Below are 19632 nucleotides of genomic sequence, written 5' to 3'. Positions count from 1 at the left end.
TCTACAAAATTTTTTTGCCTCCTATATTGATTAATTATGAATTTTCTGGTTAGTTCCGTAAGGAATCGGCGGCTTATACTTATTTGCTGCCGATAAATTTGGCGCGAGTGCGACGATTTGAAATTTTAGGTCAGATATTGGCGAGGCATGGACGTGAATGCCTCGTGAAAAATATCTGTTCCGATTTGGCTATTCCTTACTGATGAATCTAAGGGCCTATGGTAGATGGCTTGATTTAATTTAATCAGGTTAGTTTACCATTAAACATAGACGAAACGGTGCATCGTATAAGGAATTTCAGGGTAAATGTTTTTTTAATTTTCTCCTGGTTTACGGAATTAATGTTATTTTGCGGTTGAAGCTTTTTGGCTGTTATTTCTAGTGGGTGAATGGCCTATTATGGCCGTTCTTGATTGGATATATATATATATATATATACATACAAACATACATACATGCATACATACATACATACATACACACATACATACATACATACATACATACATACACATATGTATATACACATACATATATATATATATGTGCATTTATATACATACACACACACACACACATATTTATATACAGGATGTAATGAATAAACTGTCATCTAAATTATGTAAAAATGAAAATAACACTGACTTCTCATTTGACAAAAATTATATGAAAGTGTCTTGGAATACTAAAGAGCAAATTTAGTCAATAAAATCGCCATTGTCTTCAACCATGGCCTCCAGATGACTTCGGAATCTTCTGCAAATCTTCTGGATGGTTTCCTTTGTTTAAGTTGGTGAATGATGCCATAATACATGTCTTCAGTTCATCTTTGGTTTTATAAGGAGTTTTGTTGATCTCTCACTAAACTGCACCCCACAAATAATAATCGAGGGGATTGTAGTCTGGGGAGTTGTTAGGTGGCCAGATGTTAGGGGTGATGTGGTCGCAGAAATTCTCTGACAGCCACGACTGGGTTCTCCTGCTTGTGTGGCATGGTACAGAGTCCTATTGCCAGATATAGTGTCTTCCAGCAGCCACCCTCTTGACCCAGGGAAGCACTACCACCTCCAGGTACTTGATGTAGGCCTCTGAGGCTGTGTGGGAAGATGAATGGAGGCATAATGTTGCCATCGCTAGAGATCACTCCAAATACTATGATGTTGACTGGGTGTTTGATTTTTATCACTCTTGGTACATGTCCTCAGATTGCACTGTCCTCAGATTGACACCCAAACACTCTGAAATGTTCAGATTCGAGCTTTCAGTGTGAATGCCAAGTAGTACAGCATATTGTTTCAAAATTTCTGACAGAGTGAATTGTGTCATGATGTTGTTTTTCTCACAGATAGTGCCCAATTGTCCCTACTATACTAGGTAGTCAACAAAATCAAAAGTAAATAATGCGCATGCGCAAAATTAAAACCATAAGATGGTGACAGTTTACCCATTGCACTCTTCTTTTATTTTTTATTTGTTTCAATCATTTGACTATAGCCATGCTGGAGCACTGGCTTGAAGGGTTTTATCAGTCTCTTTTTGCTGAACCACTAATTTATGGGGATGTAAACACACCAACACTGGTTGGGAAGTGGTGATGAGGAGACAAACACAGACACAAAGACACACATACATAAATATATACTAAAACACACACACACACACACACATATTCATATACATACATGGCTCAGTGGGTAGGGTGTTACACTCACATATCACAAGATCGTGATTTCAATTCCTTGACTGGGTGGTGTTTTGTGTTCTTGAGCAAGACACTTCATCTTGCATTGCTCTGCGATCACTTCAACACCTAATACGTGGTACACAGTGCACCTTTTCAGACAATGTTGATTCAATGGAGGGAGTGAGCTAATGTGTGGCAAGAACATTTGATCCCTACAAACAAATCATTTGTACAGATTATTCATCAAAAGCTGAACACTAATACATCATCATCGTATGTATACGATGGGCTTCTTTCAGTTTCCATCTACAATATCTACTCGCAAGGCTTTGATTGTCTTGAGGCTATAGTAGAAGACACTTGCCCCAAGGTGCCACACAGTGGGACTGAACCAGAACAATGTGGTTGGGAAGCAGACTTCTCCCACACAGTCATCGCTGTGCCTTGCTGTGCTTTCTTTCACTCTGAGACTTCCCATCCCTTTTGATTGCATATCCAAACCATGCTGTTGCTGTCTTCGCTGTCTTGATGAGCTTTTTTATATATTTAATGCCTACACGCTGTCTCAAGGGACTTGACATTTCAAATGATGTTATATTATTTGCACACTAAAGTCAGCTTATTCCTCCTCCTCCCCCGCCTCTTCCGCCTCCTCTGCCTCCTCCTCCTCTGCCTCCTCCTCCTCTGCCTCCTCCTCCTCTGCCTCCTCCTCCTCTCCCCCTCCTCCTCCTCCTCCTCTTCCTCTGCCGCCTCTGCCTCTTCCAGCGTTTACTTCTTCTTCTTCTTCTTCTTCTTCTTCTTCTTCTTCTTCTTCTTCTTCTTCTTCTTCTTCTTCTCATGTTTCTCTACTGGGAAGAAACAAAAAAGTAAAAAAATCCTGATCAACATTTTTAAAGAGTATCATCATCATCATCACCACATTCTCTTTCTGCTCCTCCCCTCCTTGCCCTCTTCCTTGTTCCCCTCCTTGCTCACTCCTTTCACCTCCCCTTCCCTCTCTCTCCTTTCGCCTCCCCTCAGAGTGGAAGGCAGATTGTATGATACCTGTGTATGTACAGCTATGCTACGCCACATGACAGTGAAACATGGGCTATGACTGCAGAGGACATGTGAAGGCTTGAAAGAAATGAAGCCAGCACTTGATGGGTAATGTCAGTGTGCACATATGACAGAGTGTAAATGGTTTAAGAGGACAACTGGGTATAACAGGCATTAGATGTTGTGTGTAAGAGAGAAAAACTGCACTGGTTAGGTCATCTGATGCATATGGATGAGGACAGCTGCTTAAAGAAATGCTGATTTCTAATTGTGGGGTGAACCTATGGAAAAAAGAAAATAATAATGAAATTATTGTATACAGTGCTCAGGTGCACCACTACTTGTCAAAAGTGCATATAAAATTTATACAGTAATGTACAAATGTCTGGGAGGTGAACAGTGTATGAGTCAGATACATGCTTGCATGTGTATGGAGGGGAAAAAAATCAGGTGCAGTACTGGCGAATCTCAGGAAGCATGGAAGTTTTGAAGGATGCAGTGCTCTGACAACTAACAACTGATGCTAGCAGTGTGTTCCATGCTTCAACAACTCTTAAAGGGGTAGACCCAGGAAGACATGGGACAAAGTGGTGAGAAAAGATCTTCAAATGCTGGGCCTCACTGAGGAAATGACAAGGGGCCAGGAGTTGTGGTAATTTGCTGTGCTTGAGGAGAAAACATCATGCTAAGTATTATCATGGTCATCCATACATACAGACATGCCCTTTGCAGGTGCTGGTGCCATGCAAAATGCACTTGTGCTGGTGCCATGTCGTTACGTTCTGAGTTCAAATTCCGCTGAGGTCGACTTTGTCTTTCATCCTTTCGGGGTCAATAAATTAAGTACCAGTTATGCACTGGGGTCGATGTAATCGATTTAATACCTTTGACTGTCCTTGTTTGTCCCCTCTATGTTTAGCCCCTTGTGGGTAATAAAGAAATATATATATAAATGTACCTATGCTGGTGGAACATGAAAGGTACCCAGCACACTCTGTAAAGTGTTTGGTGCTAGGAAGGGCATCCAACCATAGAAAACCATGCCAAAACAGACAATTGGAGTCTGGACAGCTCTTGTCAAACTGTCCAACCCGTACCAGCATAGAAAATGGATGTTAAATGACGATGATGATGAGGAGGAGGATGATATGTGGAACCATTAATCCCAACACATTTCTGTTGCTCTCTGTTTTTCTTCTCTCCCTCCATTTTTTATTAGTCTATTTGAGTATTTCAACTCATCAAAATGTAATCTCTGTATTGCCCTTTTTCATGCCCTGAAAATTTTCCACCCAAGATATTTTGAAAAGCAAACTTATATATTTATATATGCTCTGTTATTTAAATTGGATGTGAAATGAAACAATTGTTGGCAATGGTGATAATTAATTGATAAATTAATTTATATCCATTGAATCTCTCCATTTTCAAACTTGATAATATTTGATAGTTTATATTTTATAATATATTCATTGAAGGAATATCCCTTCAAAATACAATATATTAAACCAGTGCATCTTGGATTAAAATAACCCTATAAGAGGTCTAAATATCCTCATAGTGACTATATGTATATACTCTTTTACTTGTTTCAGTCATGTGACTGTGGCCATGCTGGAGCACCGCCTTCTAGTCGAGTAAATCGACCCCAGGACTTATTCTTTGTAAGCCTAGTATTTATTTTATCGGTCTCTTTTTTGCTGAACCGCTAACTTATGGGGACATAAACACACCGGCATGCAAACATGCACATACATATATATATATATATATATATATATTATATATATATATATATATATATATATATATACATATATATGATGGGCTTCTTTCAGTTTCCGTCTACCAAATCCACTCACAAGGCTTTGGTCGGCGCGAGGCTACAGTAGAAGACACTTACCCAATGTGCCACGCAGTGGGACTGCACCCAGAACCATATGGTTCGTAAGGAAGCTACTGACCACACAGCCACTCCTACGCCTATAATATATATATATAGCAAATAAGAAAATGGAGGAACAAAATAGTTGGTTCATCAACTTTAGGACATTAAAAATGTTAGCTTATTTATTTATCAGTTTAATAAATAAATAAGTTAACATTTTTAATGTCTTAAAGTTGATGAACCAACTATTGTGTTCCCCCATTTTCTTATTTGCAATATAAATTAATGGTAAAATATCTCTTTACCTCCACCCATTCAATACACTAGGTAAGTTAATTGCAATGCAATAAAAACACTTGTGTATTAATAATTGGGTGTTATACACACAACCTCTAACTTTTTTGGAGTTAAATATATATATATATATAATCAATCATCATCATCATCGTTTAACGTCCGCTTTCCATGCTAGCATGGGTTGGACGATTTTGACTGAGGGCTGGCGAACCAGATGGCCGCACCAGGCTCCAATCTTGATCTGGCAGAGTTTCTACAGCTGGATGCCCTTCCTAATGCCAACCACTCCGAGAGTGTAGTGGGTGCATTTTATGTGCCACTGGCACGGGGCCAGTCAGGCGATACTGGCAATGACCTCACTTGAATCTTTTTACACATGCTACCACGGCACATATATATATATATATATATATATATATATATATATATATATATATATATATATAATATATATGTATGTATGTATGTATGTAAGCCTGTTGATTTCCAAAGTAATCTGATTTTTACATTTTAATTTTTGTATTTTTACAATATTATCAATACACATTACAATATTACAAGTATTTTTAGGTTCCATAGGAGCAGCAAAATAAAATAGACAATTTTTCAAATAAAATTGATATATTGAACTTGTTATTAATGATCTTAAGGTAAACGTTTATATGGGAGTAATATTAACAAACAGTTAATCTGCTTCATGTTTCTCAATTGAAGAGAAATGACTGACTTTTTTCATTAAATTATTATGATTTGATGAGTGCAGTGACATGGTTTCAAGAAAAGTTTAATTTTAATCAATATTCTTCTTCTTCTTCTTCTTCTCCTCCTCCTTGTTGTTGCTACTGCTGTTTGTTTGTTTGTTTGTTTGTTGAGCAAAGCGGTCTTCGTCCCAGAGTTCGCAAGATTGCACCTCTGTAGTGGGAGAAGTCCGAAACGTGGTCCTTTGCTATTCGTAAGACCCACAGAAGAGAAAGCAGGTCAACCCCACCGACACTGAGAGCATCGACGGATGGATGAATGTGCATCCAGGCTCAGCAATTGCACAGGAAGTCGGGGACAAGAAACAGGAAGAAAGAGTGAGAGAAAGTTGGAGTGAAAGTGTACAATAGGGGTCACCACCACCCCCTGCCGGAGCCGCATAGAGCTTTAGGTGTTTTCGCTCAATAAACACACACAACTTCTGCTCTGGGAATTGAAACCGGGATCCTCCGACCGCGAGTCTGCTGCCCTAACCACTGGGCCATTACACCTCCACTGCTGCTGCTGTTGCTGTTGTAGTTGTCATCCTTTCAGAACAAGTTTAAACTTCTGGATAAAAATTCTTTTCTCTTACTCTCCTTCTAACTTCACTTGAATACTCTTTTTGACTGTGGCCATGCTGGAGCACCACCTTTAGTCGAGCAAATCGAACCCAGGACTTATTCTTTGTAAGCCTGGTACTTATTCTATCGGTCTTTTTTGCCGAAGTGCTAAGTTATGGAGGCGTAAACACACCAGCATCGGTTGTCAAGTGATGTTGGGGGACAAGCACAGACACACAAACATATACACATACATACATATATGTATACATATATATATATATATATATATATATATATATATATACGACGGGCTTCTTTCAGTTTCTGTCTACCAAATCCACTCACAAGGCTTTGGTCAGCCCGAAGCTATAGTAGACGACACTTGCCCAAGGTGGCACGTAGTGGGACTGAACCCGGAACCATGTGGTTGGTAAGCAAGCTACTTACCACACAACCACTCCTACGGCTAATGAGAACAGTTGCATCATGAAGTGCTAATCACTTAAAGTGGGGAGAAGTTGTGAAAGAAGGTGATTCAGGAAGGTATAGGATGAAGTACTGAAAACTGATCTCAAAATGCTGAATTTTATGAAGGAGATGACAGAGGGCAAAGGTATGTGATTTTACTGCTGTACTTGAGAAGACCTGCCCACCACAACAGAATCAAGATCCTAAAACTAAGATGCCACATAAAAAGCATTGGTGTGGGTGCTGGTGCCACGTAAATAGCACTGTGCTCATGCCACTTAAAAAGCACTGGTGATGGTGTCATGTAAAAAGCAGCCAGTAGAGTGGTTTGCATTATGAAGAGCATCCAGCTGTAAAAACCAAACCAAAACAGACTATGAAACCTGGTGTGGTGCCTGGCCTTGCCAGTTTCTGACAAGCTGTTCAACCCATGCCAGTATGGAAAATGGACATTGGATGTTGATGATGATGATGATGATGATGATGTTGTCTTTGTCAAAAATTGCTTCAGGTTTTTGGTTGTTTTTTACTTTGATCAAGTGCATGACCAGTAATGAAATATTTTAGTTCCTTACTGTTAATTAGTCTGATGATAAGTAAGTTCGAATATGTGATGTTAAAAATATTTTGGTGGAGCAAAAACCAGTCGAAGAATATTTCCAAATGCAAATATGAAGTGCAAAAGCAGAATTCTACTCTACAGCATCAACTGTACTAGCCCTTACTAACACCAAAAAGGAAGAAGCATGAAAGTATTATTAAGAGGGATTGTTGAATGAGGAGAATGCATAGGAGACAGAAACTGTATCCTATAAGGACCCAACAGAGGGACCAGCCATTCAAGTTGACACCAAAATTAAAGAAGGTACGGAAGGCGGGTGGTCCTTTAGGAATAGTTGCTGAGATGCTTAATATATATAAATATATATAAATGTATATATATATATATATATGCAATAAAGGGTGGAATGTAATTAATTTAAAGGGTGGAATGTAATTAAATTAATTACATTCCACCCTTTATTGCATATTGAATACTTTTGCTCCCTTACAAGTTATCTCCGAATTTTTCGTTTCGTTGGTAACGTTTTTGTAGCTCACGTGGTAAATTTTGGAGGGAAATATGAATTCGCATGTCGGCATAGGTGTAGGAATGCTAGCAGTTCCGTTAGGCTGTCCGATGTCGCAGATCGTACTGGTGTAACGAGTAAGTTTTTTTCCCCTAGCATTTCTAGATCTATAGGAAATATTATATTGACAAGGAAATGAACCTTCAGTTCTAATCCAGAAACGAGTCGTCTATAATTAATCCACAGGCTGGGTTTTCGTTATTTTCTGCCTTTTTTGCTATATACAGCTTACAAATTCTGTTTGTTTGTGGAGACTTTTTACTAGTAGAGGAAATAGTGACCAATTTTGGCTGCTATTTCTAATATTTTCGGTATGTGGTTTTGAGCAACTTGTTGCATTTAACCCTTAATTATATATATATATATATGTGTGTGTGTGTGTGTATATATATATGTATATATATATATATATATATATATATTATATATATATATATATATATATATTATATATATAGATATATATATATATATGTATATTATATGTATATATATATGTATATATATATATATATATTATATATATATATATATTATATATATAATAATATCATCATCATCATCATCCTTTAGCCTCCGCTTTCCATGCTAGCATGGGTTGGATGGTTCAACTGGGGTCTGGGAAGCCAGAATGCTGCACCAGGCCCAGTCTGATCTGGCAGTGTTTCTACGGCTGGATGCCCTTCCTAACGCCAGCCACTCTGTGAGTGTAGTGGGTGCTTTTTATGTGCCAGACGAGGCTGGCAAACGGCCATGATCAGATGGTGCTTTTTACATTCCACCAGCACGGGGGCCAGGCGAGGCTGGCAACGGCCACGATCGGATGGTGCTTTTTACATGCCACTAGTACGGGTATCTCAACTACAATTTCCATTTGATTTTTATTTTGATGTTGATGTTAATGTACTTGACTCAATAGGTCTCCTCAAGCACAGCGGGTCACCCTATGATCCAAGGTTAGCACAGCAAGTTGTCCTACGAGCCATGAACTCACTTCATTTGTTGGGTCTTCGCAGTCACAGCATATCTCCAGAGGTCTCGGTCTTTCGTCATAGCCTCTGTGAGGCCCAATGTTCGAAGGTCATGCTTGACCACTTCATCCCATGTCTCCCTGGGTCTACCTCTACCCCGGATTCTTTCAACAGTTTGGGAGTGGCACTTCTTCACACATCTCTCCTCATCCATCTGTAGTACATGACCATACCAATGTAAACGTCTCTCCTGCACGCCACATCAGATGCTTCTTATGTCCAACATTTCTCTCAGGGCGCTCACACTCTGTTGTGCATGCACTCTGACATTACACATCCAGCGGATCATGTTAGCTTCATTTCTTTCGAGCCTACGCATGTCCTCCGCAGTCTCAGCCCATGTTTCACTGCCGTGAAGCACAGTGCCTCAGCATGGCTGCAGTCTAATGACTGAAACAGATAAAGGATAAAAGATGAAAGATATCGTAGTCGTGGCTGATGCTGGTGTCACGTAACTGGCACCCATGCTGGTGATACATAAAAAGCACCTTTCGAGTGTTGGGCCTCCCGGAGGCAAAGTGGCTGATGCAGGCAGCACATGAAAAACTCCTTTGGGCCTCACAGAGGCAATGACTGAAACTTTTGACATTATACCATGCTCGAGAAGAAGACACATCAAACCAAATAAATTCAGTCATAGCAGATACCAGTGTCACGCAAATTGCATCCATGCTGGTGGCACGTAAAAGCACCCATTGCAGCCTCGGAGTGGATGGCGTTAGAAAGGACATCCAGCAGTAGAAACCATGCCAAATCAGACTGGAGTTTGGTGTAGCTTTCCAGCTTACTAACTATGGTCAAAGCGTCCAACCCATGCCAGCATGGACAACGGACGTTAAATGATGATGGTGATGAGAGAGAGAGAGAGAGTGAGTGAGAGAGAGCAATAAGAAAATGGAGGGGATCAATAGATGGTTCATCAGCTTTTTGACATATTATGTCAACTTATTTATTTGTTTACTAAAATGACATATATGTATGTATGTATGTATGTATGTATGTATGTATGTATGTATGTACGTATGTATATATATCTCCTGAGCGCCTATTAATAATAATACTGTAATTGTTCCTGTTGTTGTTGTTTTTTGTTTCCCTTTTGGATTAAAATTATATATATATATATATATATATATATATATATATATTTGTATGTATGAATATTTATATGTGTGTATGTATGTATATGTGTGAGTGTATGCATACACACACACATACACAATAAAATTGGTATGCGTTAATATTTTATGAAATATACGTTATCACGAGGTAATCTATTATTATGTGCTTGAACGTTAATACTGTAGAATTTCACACCAGACAACAAAAGCAATTTTAAATAGATAAGAGTAAAGCCAGGGACAGTGTCAGGCAATCATTTGGGTCAATATATTTAACAATACAAATAGAGAAAATAAACATTGAATCGCTCATCTCGACGCTTCTAACTATTGTACACAATTCTTCTTTTTTTTTAACAGTAAAGAGGCCACTCGGATGATATTTGATATTAGAGTGAAAGAGTTAAGTGTTTAATATTAAAGTGAAAGCAGACGATGAAACCAACTTTCGTGTTAAAACCACCGAGATTTTAATTAAAGTGCTGTTGCCACGTTAAGCTGCGATTTTGAAAGACGCGAATTAAAAGTTTACACAAGTAAAAAAGAAAAAAGAAAAATAATAAAGAAAGAAAGGAATAAATTACTCCAGAAAAGGAAAACCTCTGAACAAAAGTTGTTTCAGTAATTAAAAAAAAACTATAGGACACTAGTTACGATGCAGCAAGAACCACCTTCGATATTACCGTATATGAATGGACCTATCATACGTATGAAACCGGTAAGAAGTAAACAAATTATGTATTTCATATGTGTTTATATGACTATCTTGGCTCTTTAAATAGTTATTAAATCATTATTGCTTTTTTTTATATCTGATTACAGATTTACAGGCGTTCATTGACAAGGCGGATCTTCGAGAAGTATACATACATAAAAGTTCCGCCTAAAAATATTGCAATGTTATTAAGTATCAACAAACTCGTCAAATGCAGGAGGTTGTTTTTATTAATGTGTATAATGCATTATACATTCATGAATATGCGATTTCATTGATATGTATATTACACAACCCATGCATTTTTCTACACATACACAACCACCTAGTAGATATTGTGTCTTTTGAATCCGGTATTGTTTTTTTTTTAAATAGTGACTGGGATTAAGAGCTGATAAATAATCGCAACTGATACCTTTAATCTAATCGATACTACAGTGTATATTTAAAATACACGGCGTTCGATTATTCTAGAAGATGCTATTTTTTACCTATCACATTCCGATGTCCTCTCGAACTGCGTTAGGAGATAAAAAAAAGTTTCTTGTAAAAATATCTATTGGTAGGGATGAGGAGAATGGGGCCCTTTTATTGTTGGAATAGAGTGAATGTATATAATCAACTATCAACGTGTGGTTTATTGCATTAAAAACTGGGAAATTGAAAATATAAACAAAAGGATATACGGAGGGGATACTCCATATGGTCTGATCTCCTGACCAGCTAGAAATAGCAGCAAAATGTTCCTCAGCTCACACCACCCAAGTCTCCTAAATAAGGAAAGGACACGTTAGATATTGTAATCCAAAATATCATCTAAAATGATGGGATGGTCACAGGTGGAATGCCTTTGATCATAGGTCTGTTGGATCGGTTCGATGTGGGGCTAAACAACGACAACAACAACAGCGAGAAAACGAAAAAGTTAGAGCTAATGTGGGAGTATCTGCCTGTTAGAAATAACAATCAGTTGCCTTCGAAACATAATCTTACGGTTATAGATAGGGTAAGACATCTTGGATGCAACATTCCTTTGATAAATTAACAAAAGGCAGGAAGAAATAGGGGCGTGACAATGTAAGCGTTTGTAAGTGAAGTAAACAATCTCTCTCCGTCTCGCTCTCTTTCTCTCTCTCTCCACGCACATACGCTTACGCGTGCACATATATTTGGGAAGGGGAATGTGCGTATGGGCGGTTGGTTTGTTGTGAAAATACGCGGCCAGTTGGTTAGGGTGTTACACTTAAAATCGCAAGACCACGGTTTCGATTTCTGAACCGGGCGGTGCGTTTTTTTCTTGAGCAAAACATTTCATTTCACATTGTTCAATCCACTCAGCTGTAAAGGAGTAACCCAGGAATGAACTGGTATCCTATTCAGTGGGGAATGTTGTGGTCTTGGTCCAGAAATGTCCAGAATACACACATGCACACTCTATCTATGTATTTATATAGATGGGGAGTCTCTTGGGGGAGACTCTATCGTGGCACGTGACTCTCGAAGAGACTTTTACAATGAACTAGTGGAAGGCAAGCCCACGCGTGGTGGACAGAAAACGCACTCCAAGGACACAATTGATGCCACACTGAAGAGCTTTCAGATCATCCCTGACACCTGGGAAGCACCAGCACAAGACTGCCCTGCCTGACAATGCTGTGCCAACAGAGATATCAGCCCCTATGACAAGAACAGGATTGCAAGGGCACAAAGAAAATGCAAACTGAGCAAGTCCATATCCGACTCCTCACCCTCAGTCCCAGCTGACCACCAGTGCCCAATTGTGTCTGAGCCTTCCAAGCATGCATCGGACTGATCAACCACAGCCTGACACACCATGACCCATCTTCTTCTCCCATGTGATGTCCTTGGTCAATATTGACAACAATGGATGATCTAATAATAATGGTAATAATTATAATAATAATAATAATGATAATAATTACACTCTTGGAGTGGTTGGCGTTAGGAAAGGCATCCAGCTGTAGAAAGATTGCCAGATCAGATTGGAGCCTGGTGCAGCTGCTGGCTCTCCAGACTCCAGTCAAACCATCCAACCCATGCCAGCATGGAAAACGGCCGTTAAACAATGAAATAATAATAATAATAATATTAATAATTATTCCCTGATGCAGTACCAGGCAGTGGCTCTCATGGCTTCTGATCTTAACTGATTGGATGTGTTATCATGTACATTGTTTTGTCTTGGTATAAAAGATGGGCTACAGCAAATATTCTGCTCAATACCACAGATTTGCTTGTCAGTTGTTTGACCATAACCATATGATCATGTCCCTTAGTGGCTGACGATATGTGCATCTCTGATCACGAGCAGAAGTAGTGGGGGAGCATCATAGCCATGTGTTGAGAGGGATTCTTTGAGGTTTGAATAATTCACCCTTGGAAACATGAGTGTTTCGTTCACTATCCTTAAATAATCTTTATTCAGGGACCTTTTGAGCGAGATGTGTTACTCGACAAGAAAATTCTAACTGGGCCCCACCTGCAAGGGTATGTGCTGTTTATCTTGATATGAGATCACCATGTCGTGCACATATGGTTGTGATGCATGTGCCTAGTGTACCCTTATCAGATGGGTAGTCATGATGGGTATACTGGGCTTCCTATATTTTACCCCAGTGTCATTTTGATGGCAAGCACTGCTCTCTCACATAATAATAATAATAATAATAATAATAATAATAATAATAATAACTGCTCATATCCTATGCAAAATACTTTTTATGTAACCTCAAGTTTTAAAACAAACATAATTTTCGTATGTTATTTTTTTAGACATTCACTAGTACAACACTAAATACAAAACCAAATATATGGCACACTAGGCATAACAACAACATGAACTTCCAACCTGTTGTCTCTTGAGGTCTCTGGGCGAGACTTGGAGCCAACTTGTACAAATATAAAGCAAAAGTCAAACATAGAATAATAATAATAATAATAATAATAATAATAATAATGAGAAGAAGAAGAAGAAGAAAAAGAAGCTTTTAGATATAATTATATTCATTGTATTAGCTTGTTCTGTTTTTTTTTTATGCATGAGTGGAGGTAAAAATTGAAACAAGTATGCTCTGTCGGAAGGGTCTACATTATCAGTGTTGTACAGATGAACTGAGAGATAAATGGTGGTGTTGCTAGGGTGTGTTCCATTCAGAACAGTCCTTGAGCTTACCCTTGTTCATCATTCTCTGCATTTGCCTCTACCTCCATCTCTAACCATTCCTCACACTCCCCTCGCACTCTAATGAAACAGTTCCCTCATCTCACAAATCCCCTGTTTGTAACCTCTTTAACACTCACCATCTTGTATCTTGAGATGCTCTGGCATCTTGTCACCACCATCCATTCATCCTACACTAACCCTTATATAATGCACGACAACCTTGTATCTGCTCTGTAGCAAGACACCCAGGGTTCTTCTTCCAACACACTTTAGCCTCTCACAACTTGGCATAACCCATTTTCAAATACTTCCCCTTCTTAGTTGAGGGGGCTTTTTTTTCTGCCCTTTTTTTCCTGTTGTTTTCCTGCCATGCAAGTTACATGGCAACCTCATATGTGCCACCCCTCCACTCTACCCCTCCAATGCACCATTCTCCGAGCCTTCCAGCGATTTCATCAATAAGGTGAATTATAATCGTCACTAAATGTGACTAGGGTGTTAAAAAACACCTACATTTCTAGAAGAGCTAAAATGTTCTACTGTATTTTAGCTCTTATTTCTAGCAAGGTAGGTGTTTTTAACACCCTAGTCACATATATATATATATATCATCTATATATATATATATATATATATATATATATGCTACCATGGAAAATGGACATTAAACGACGACGATGACGACGATGATGATGATGATGATATATATATATATATATATATACATATTTGGAAAAAGACTAGAGATCTATACTAATCAAATTTTTATATATAAAAGATGAAGGTGGGAATAGCGTAGAAGTAAGTCTAAGACATTTCAATTTAAGAGAGAATTTAATAAAAATGATTAAAAAAATTATATAAAGAAAATATTGCTGGTTTTGATTAAACTCATCTTATCAAATATTAGTAAAAATTTATAAAAATTTGAAGTGAAAACATTCTGTCTTCTTTTTGGGGGTCAAGAACATGTCACACAACTGAAAGAAACTCATTGTATATATATATACTTTATTAATAAAGTATATGTATATATATCTTTATATATAAAAGAGAGGTTGTGTGCTGTCTGTCTCCTACGATTTAGATTCCTAACTACTCCCACATTTTGCAGTGCAGTTTAACCAAAACTGGGTATCTTATAGTCATGATTTATATCGAGCCCTTCTGGGTATTAGCGCGTGTCTACGATGAGTCTACGATTTAAAAAAAAATTTACCATCGTTTTATCCCATTTTTAATGCATTTTTTTTGCTATTATATAAGGGAAGTAACTCTCTAAAAATGTATTATTAATTCTCAGAACGTAAAAAGCTACAGTAACACACCCCTTTGTGGTTAGCCATATTGAGATGGCTATTATACTTTACATCTCTAAAAATGCTTATATAGTTATTTCCCTTACAAACCCGAGCAACGCCAGGCGATACTGCTAGTATATATATACTTTATTAATAAAGCTGCAAAGATATCAAAAAATCTTACACTGAGTTTCAAGTTCCTCCGGTATTCGAGTACTTATTTTTCCATCTTGTTTCACATTTATATGCTTGTATATATATATATATATATATATCACCGTGATCACCGTGACTGACCAGCTACACATCGCTTGCTTGTCACAATGCGCTTCACATTGTTTTAGCCTTCAAATGACGCCACCCCGCTGGCTAAGCGAGCAGGCCAACAGAAGAAAGAGTAAGAGAAAGTTGTGGCGAAAGAGTACAGCAGGGATCGCCACCACCACCACCCTGCCGGAGCCTCATGGAGCTTTAGGTGTTTTCGCTCAATAAACACTCACAACGCCCAGTCTGGGAATCGAAACCGCGATCTTACGACCGCGAGTCCACTGCCCTAACCATTGGGCCATTGCGCCTCCACACACACACACACACACATATATATATATATATTTATTTATGTGTCTTTGTATCTGTGTTTGTCTCCCCATCACCACTTGACAGCCGGTGTTGGTGTGCTTACATCTCTGTAACTTAGCAGTTCATCAAAAACAACCAATAGAACAAATACTAGGCTTAATAAAAAAGACCAGGGATAGATTTGTATTTATGTATGATGGGCTTCTTTCAGTTTCCATCTACCAACTCAAAAAGGCTTTCGTCAGTCCGAGGCTATAGTAGATGACACTTGTCAAAGGTGCCACACTGTGAAACTGAACCCAGAACCATGTGGTTAGGAAGCAAGATTCTTACAATACAGCCACTCCTGTGCCTATGTATGTATGTATATATATCAATGAGCTGGCAGAAACATTAGCATGCCAGGCGAAATGCTTTGCGGTATTTCGTCCGCCGCTGCGTTCTGAGTTCATATTCCGCCGAGGTCGACTTTGCCTTTCATCCTTTCGGGGTCGATAAATTAAGTACCAGTTACGCACTGGGGTCGATGTAATCGACTTAATCCCTTGGTCTGTCCTTGTTTGTCTCCTCTGTGTTTAGCCCCTTGTGGGTAGTAAAGAAATATATATATAAAGATAAGTCCTAGGGTTGATTTGTTCAACTTAAAAACCTTTCAAAGTGGTGCTCCAGCATGGCTACAGTCAAATGACTGAAACAAGTAAATATATATATATATATTATATATATATATATATATTCTAGCAAAAACTGTCTGACGAACGGGAACGTGAAACTCAGAGTAACAGGTTTTGTTGAATTTTCTGCTGCTTTAAATAAAGTATACATACATATATATATATATATATGGAAAAAAAAGTCAAGATAGAAAATGCTAAAATAATTTTATAAAAAACATTTCAGTATCGGTTTCAGTCATTGAGACTTTATCAACTGTAACAATTAAACAATTAAATTTAGAAAACTTAAAAGTAAAGTTTTTTTAAAAGAATATTTGTATAGTGTTCAAATACAAGTGGCCTTTTCCTTGTTTCTGCCTGTCTCTGTCTCTCTTGTTTAATCTTGTGGGTTCCAGGTCAGGTCATTGTGAATTCTTGGTAGGGAAGAAGAAGAAAAAGAAGAAGGAGGAGGAGGAGAAGGAGAAGAAGAAGAATGTGGGAGTGCCATGACAGTAGTATTTTGGCACTCCCACATTTTTCTTCTCCTTCTCCTCCTCCTTCTTTTTCTTCTTCATCTTCTTCCCTACCAAGAATTCACAATGACCTGGAACCCACAAGAGTAAACAAGAGAGACAGAGACAGGCAGAAACAAGGAAAATGCCACTTGTATTTGAACACTATACAAATATTCTTTTAAAAAAAACTTTCTTTTAATTTTTCTAAATTTAATTGTTTAATTATTACAGTTGAAAAAGTCTCAATGACTGAAACCGGTACTGAAATGTTTTTTTATAAAATTATTTTAGCATTTTCTATCTTGACTTTTCTTCCATATATATCAACTCATGTGTTCCTTTTCATCCTTCTACACACACACACACACACACACACACACACACACACACACACACACACACACACAAATACACACGCACACAAACACACACGCACACACACATATATATATAATTGACTTTATTCTCCCCATCCCTCCAAGAGTGTGGCTTGGTTCTTGGGCTATAAGCATTTAATCTTTTACTATTTCATACAGGATGTTCCATATATTGAAGAAATTCCTGACTGGATTAAGAATGGAACTATAACTTTACAAGGTCAAGCTGAAACAGGACAGAATGGGTAAGTAAATGAGATGATGCACCATTTACTTCAGTTTTAAAAACTTTAAAGATTTCTCTTTCTCACAGGCACAGGAGTGGCTGTGTGGTAAGTAGCTTGCTAACCAACCACATGGTTCTGGGTTCAGTCCCACTGCGTGGCATCTTGGGCAAGTGTCTTCTGCTATAGCCCCGGGCCGACCAATGCCTTGTGAGTGGATTTGGTAGACGGAAACTGAAAGAAGCCTGTCGTATATATGTATATATATATAAGTGTGTGTGTATATGTTTGTGTGTCTGTGTTTGTCCCCCAAGCATTGCTTGACAACCGATGCTGGTGTGTTTACGTCCCCGTCACTTAGCGGTTTGGCAAAAGACCCGATAGAATAAGTACTGGGCTTACAAAGAATAAGTCCCGGGGTCGATTTGCTCGACTAAAGGCGGTGCTCCAGCATGGCCGCAGTCAAATGACTGAAACAAGTAAAAGAGTAAAAGAGTATGTCAATTCAAGCTGACTCGTACAATTTCCAGTCTAAATTTACTGCCTTGTATTTAACTGATATTAAATTTAAATTAGCTTTGCTTGAAACAGAAATAAAGTAATATATAATATTTTTTAAACTCCATAAAAGCTTTCTAAGGTTGAAACAATGCAAAATGAAATACAAAAGTGAAGGGGGCGCAGGAGTGGCTGTGTGGTAAGTAGCTTGTTTACAAACCACATGGTTCCAGGTTCATTCCCACTGTGTGGCACCTTGGGCAAGTGTCTTCTACTATAGCCTCGGGCCGACCAAAGCCTTGTGAATGGATTTGGTAGACGGAAACTGAAAGAAGCCCGTTGTATATATGTATATATATATATATATATATAATATATATATGCGTGTGTGTGTTTGTGTGTCTGTGTTTGTCCCCCTAGCATTGCTTGACAACCGATGCTGCTGTGTTTATGTCCCCCGTTACTTAGCGGTTCGGCAAAAGGGACCGATAGAATAAGTACTGGGTTTCCAAAGTATAAGTCCCGGGGTCGAGTTGCTCGATTAAAGGTGGTGCTCCAGCATGGACGCAGTCAAATGACTGAAACAAGTAAAAGAGTAAAAGAGAGAGAGAGAGTAAAGGGAACAGCAGCTGAAGCCTTTTCTTGTATTTCTTTGATATTTTTGGATTATATATATAATAAACTTATTGTATACAGTGCTCAGGTGCACTACAACTCATCAGATAAGGTAGTCAAAAATGCTTATATAGTACATAGAATAACTCACAGAAAGTGAACAGTAAATGAATTGTTTAAAAAACGAAGGTGGAAGGTATCAGGTGTACTTTTGGCAAATTGCAGGAAGCACGGAAGTTTTGAAGGATGTAGCGTCCTGACATAACAACTGGTAGCAATTCTGGGCACGAAAGAATGTTTCCAAAAGTCACGGGTTCTGTGTTGTTTTTTTCAATTTTGTAAGCATCTCCATGAGTGTTAGACAAATGGAATTCAAAAAGGTACTGAAGATTGTTGTTGGAAAGCTGGAGGATAATTTTATGGGTGTCTGCCATGTCAGTTGCCAGATGTTGCCAGATGAAGGCAGTGAGCTGGCAGAATCGTTAGCACACTGGATGGGATGCTTAGCAGTATTTCGTCTACCATTATGTTCTGAGTTCAAATTCCGCTGAGGTCGACTTTGCCTTTCATCCTTTCGGAGGTCGATAAATTAAGTACCAGTTACGCACTGGGATCGATGTAATTGACTTAATGTCGTTGTTTCTCCCCTCTATGTTTAGTTCCTTGTGGGCAATAAAGAAATAAAATGTTGGAGCTTTAATGTGTCCATGCCCAGGGAAGCAAGTGTTCATAGGGACCCGTTCATTAGGACACATGAAGAAATAAGAGACGGTCAAACCTTTTTTTTTATTGCTACTATTGCCATTTCTCCATGGAAGAAACAACTTCAGTTGATACTAATATTCTAAATCAATTTTCAGTATCCTCGCTTGGCAATATTTCACCTTAATGTCCTCTTATTTATTTTTTTGTCTTTTAAGGTTTTCTATAAACTTATCAACCGAACCTTGTTTTGAGCCACTACCAGACACAGCCCTTCATATCAATGTACGATCACAAAACAAAAT

The 19632-nt window shown here is 38.3% G+C and overlaps 1 protein-coding gene across 2 annotated transcripts in view; it reads left to right on the top strand.

Moving 5' to 3' along the window:
• The first annotated feature begins 10131 nt into the window (after positions 1 to 10131).
• Positions 10132 to 19632, top strand: part of LOC115217348 (galectin-4-like) — a 33063-nt gene continuing 23562 nt past the window's right edge. The window contains exons 1-3 of one of the 2 annotated variants that reach the window (XM_029787013.2): positions 10132 to 10679; positions 17448 to 17533; positions 19546 to 19632. The exon at positions 19546 to 19632 is cut by the window's right edge and continues 124 nt beyond it. In XM_029787013.2, the coding sequence (XP_029642873.1) occupies positions 10617 to 10679; positions 17448 to 17533; positions 19546 to 19632 (236 nt within the window). In that variant the 5' untranslated portion in view covers positions 10132 to 10616. Of the gene's footprint in view, positions 10680 to 12186; positions 12392 to 17447; positions 17534 to 19545 lie in introns of those variants that run through there. The other variant, XM_036507719.1, reaches the window with a different exon arrangement.

The sequence above is a fragment of the Octopus sinensis genome, linkage group LG11 (genome assembly GCF_006345805.1).
Source record: "Octopus sinensis linkage group LG11, ASM634580v1, whole genome shotgun sequence".
Classification (NCBI taxonomy): domain Eukaryota; kingdom Metazoa; phylum Mollusca; class Cephalopoda; order Octopoda; family Octopodidae; genus Octopus; species Octopus sinensis.
The sequence above is the reverse complement of the archived record's forward strand: the minus strand, read 5'-3'. Positions and strand labels throughout refer to the sequence as shown.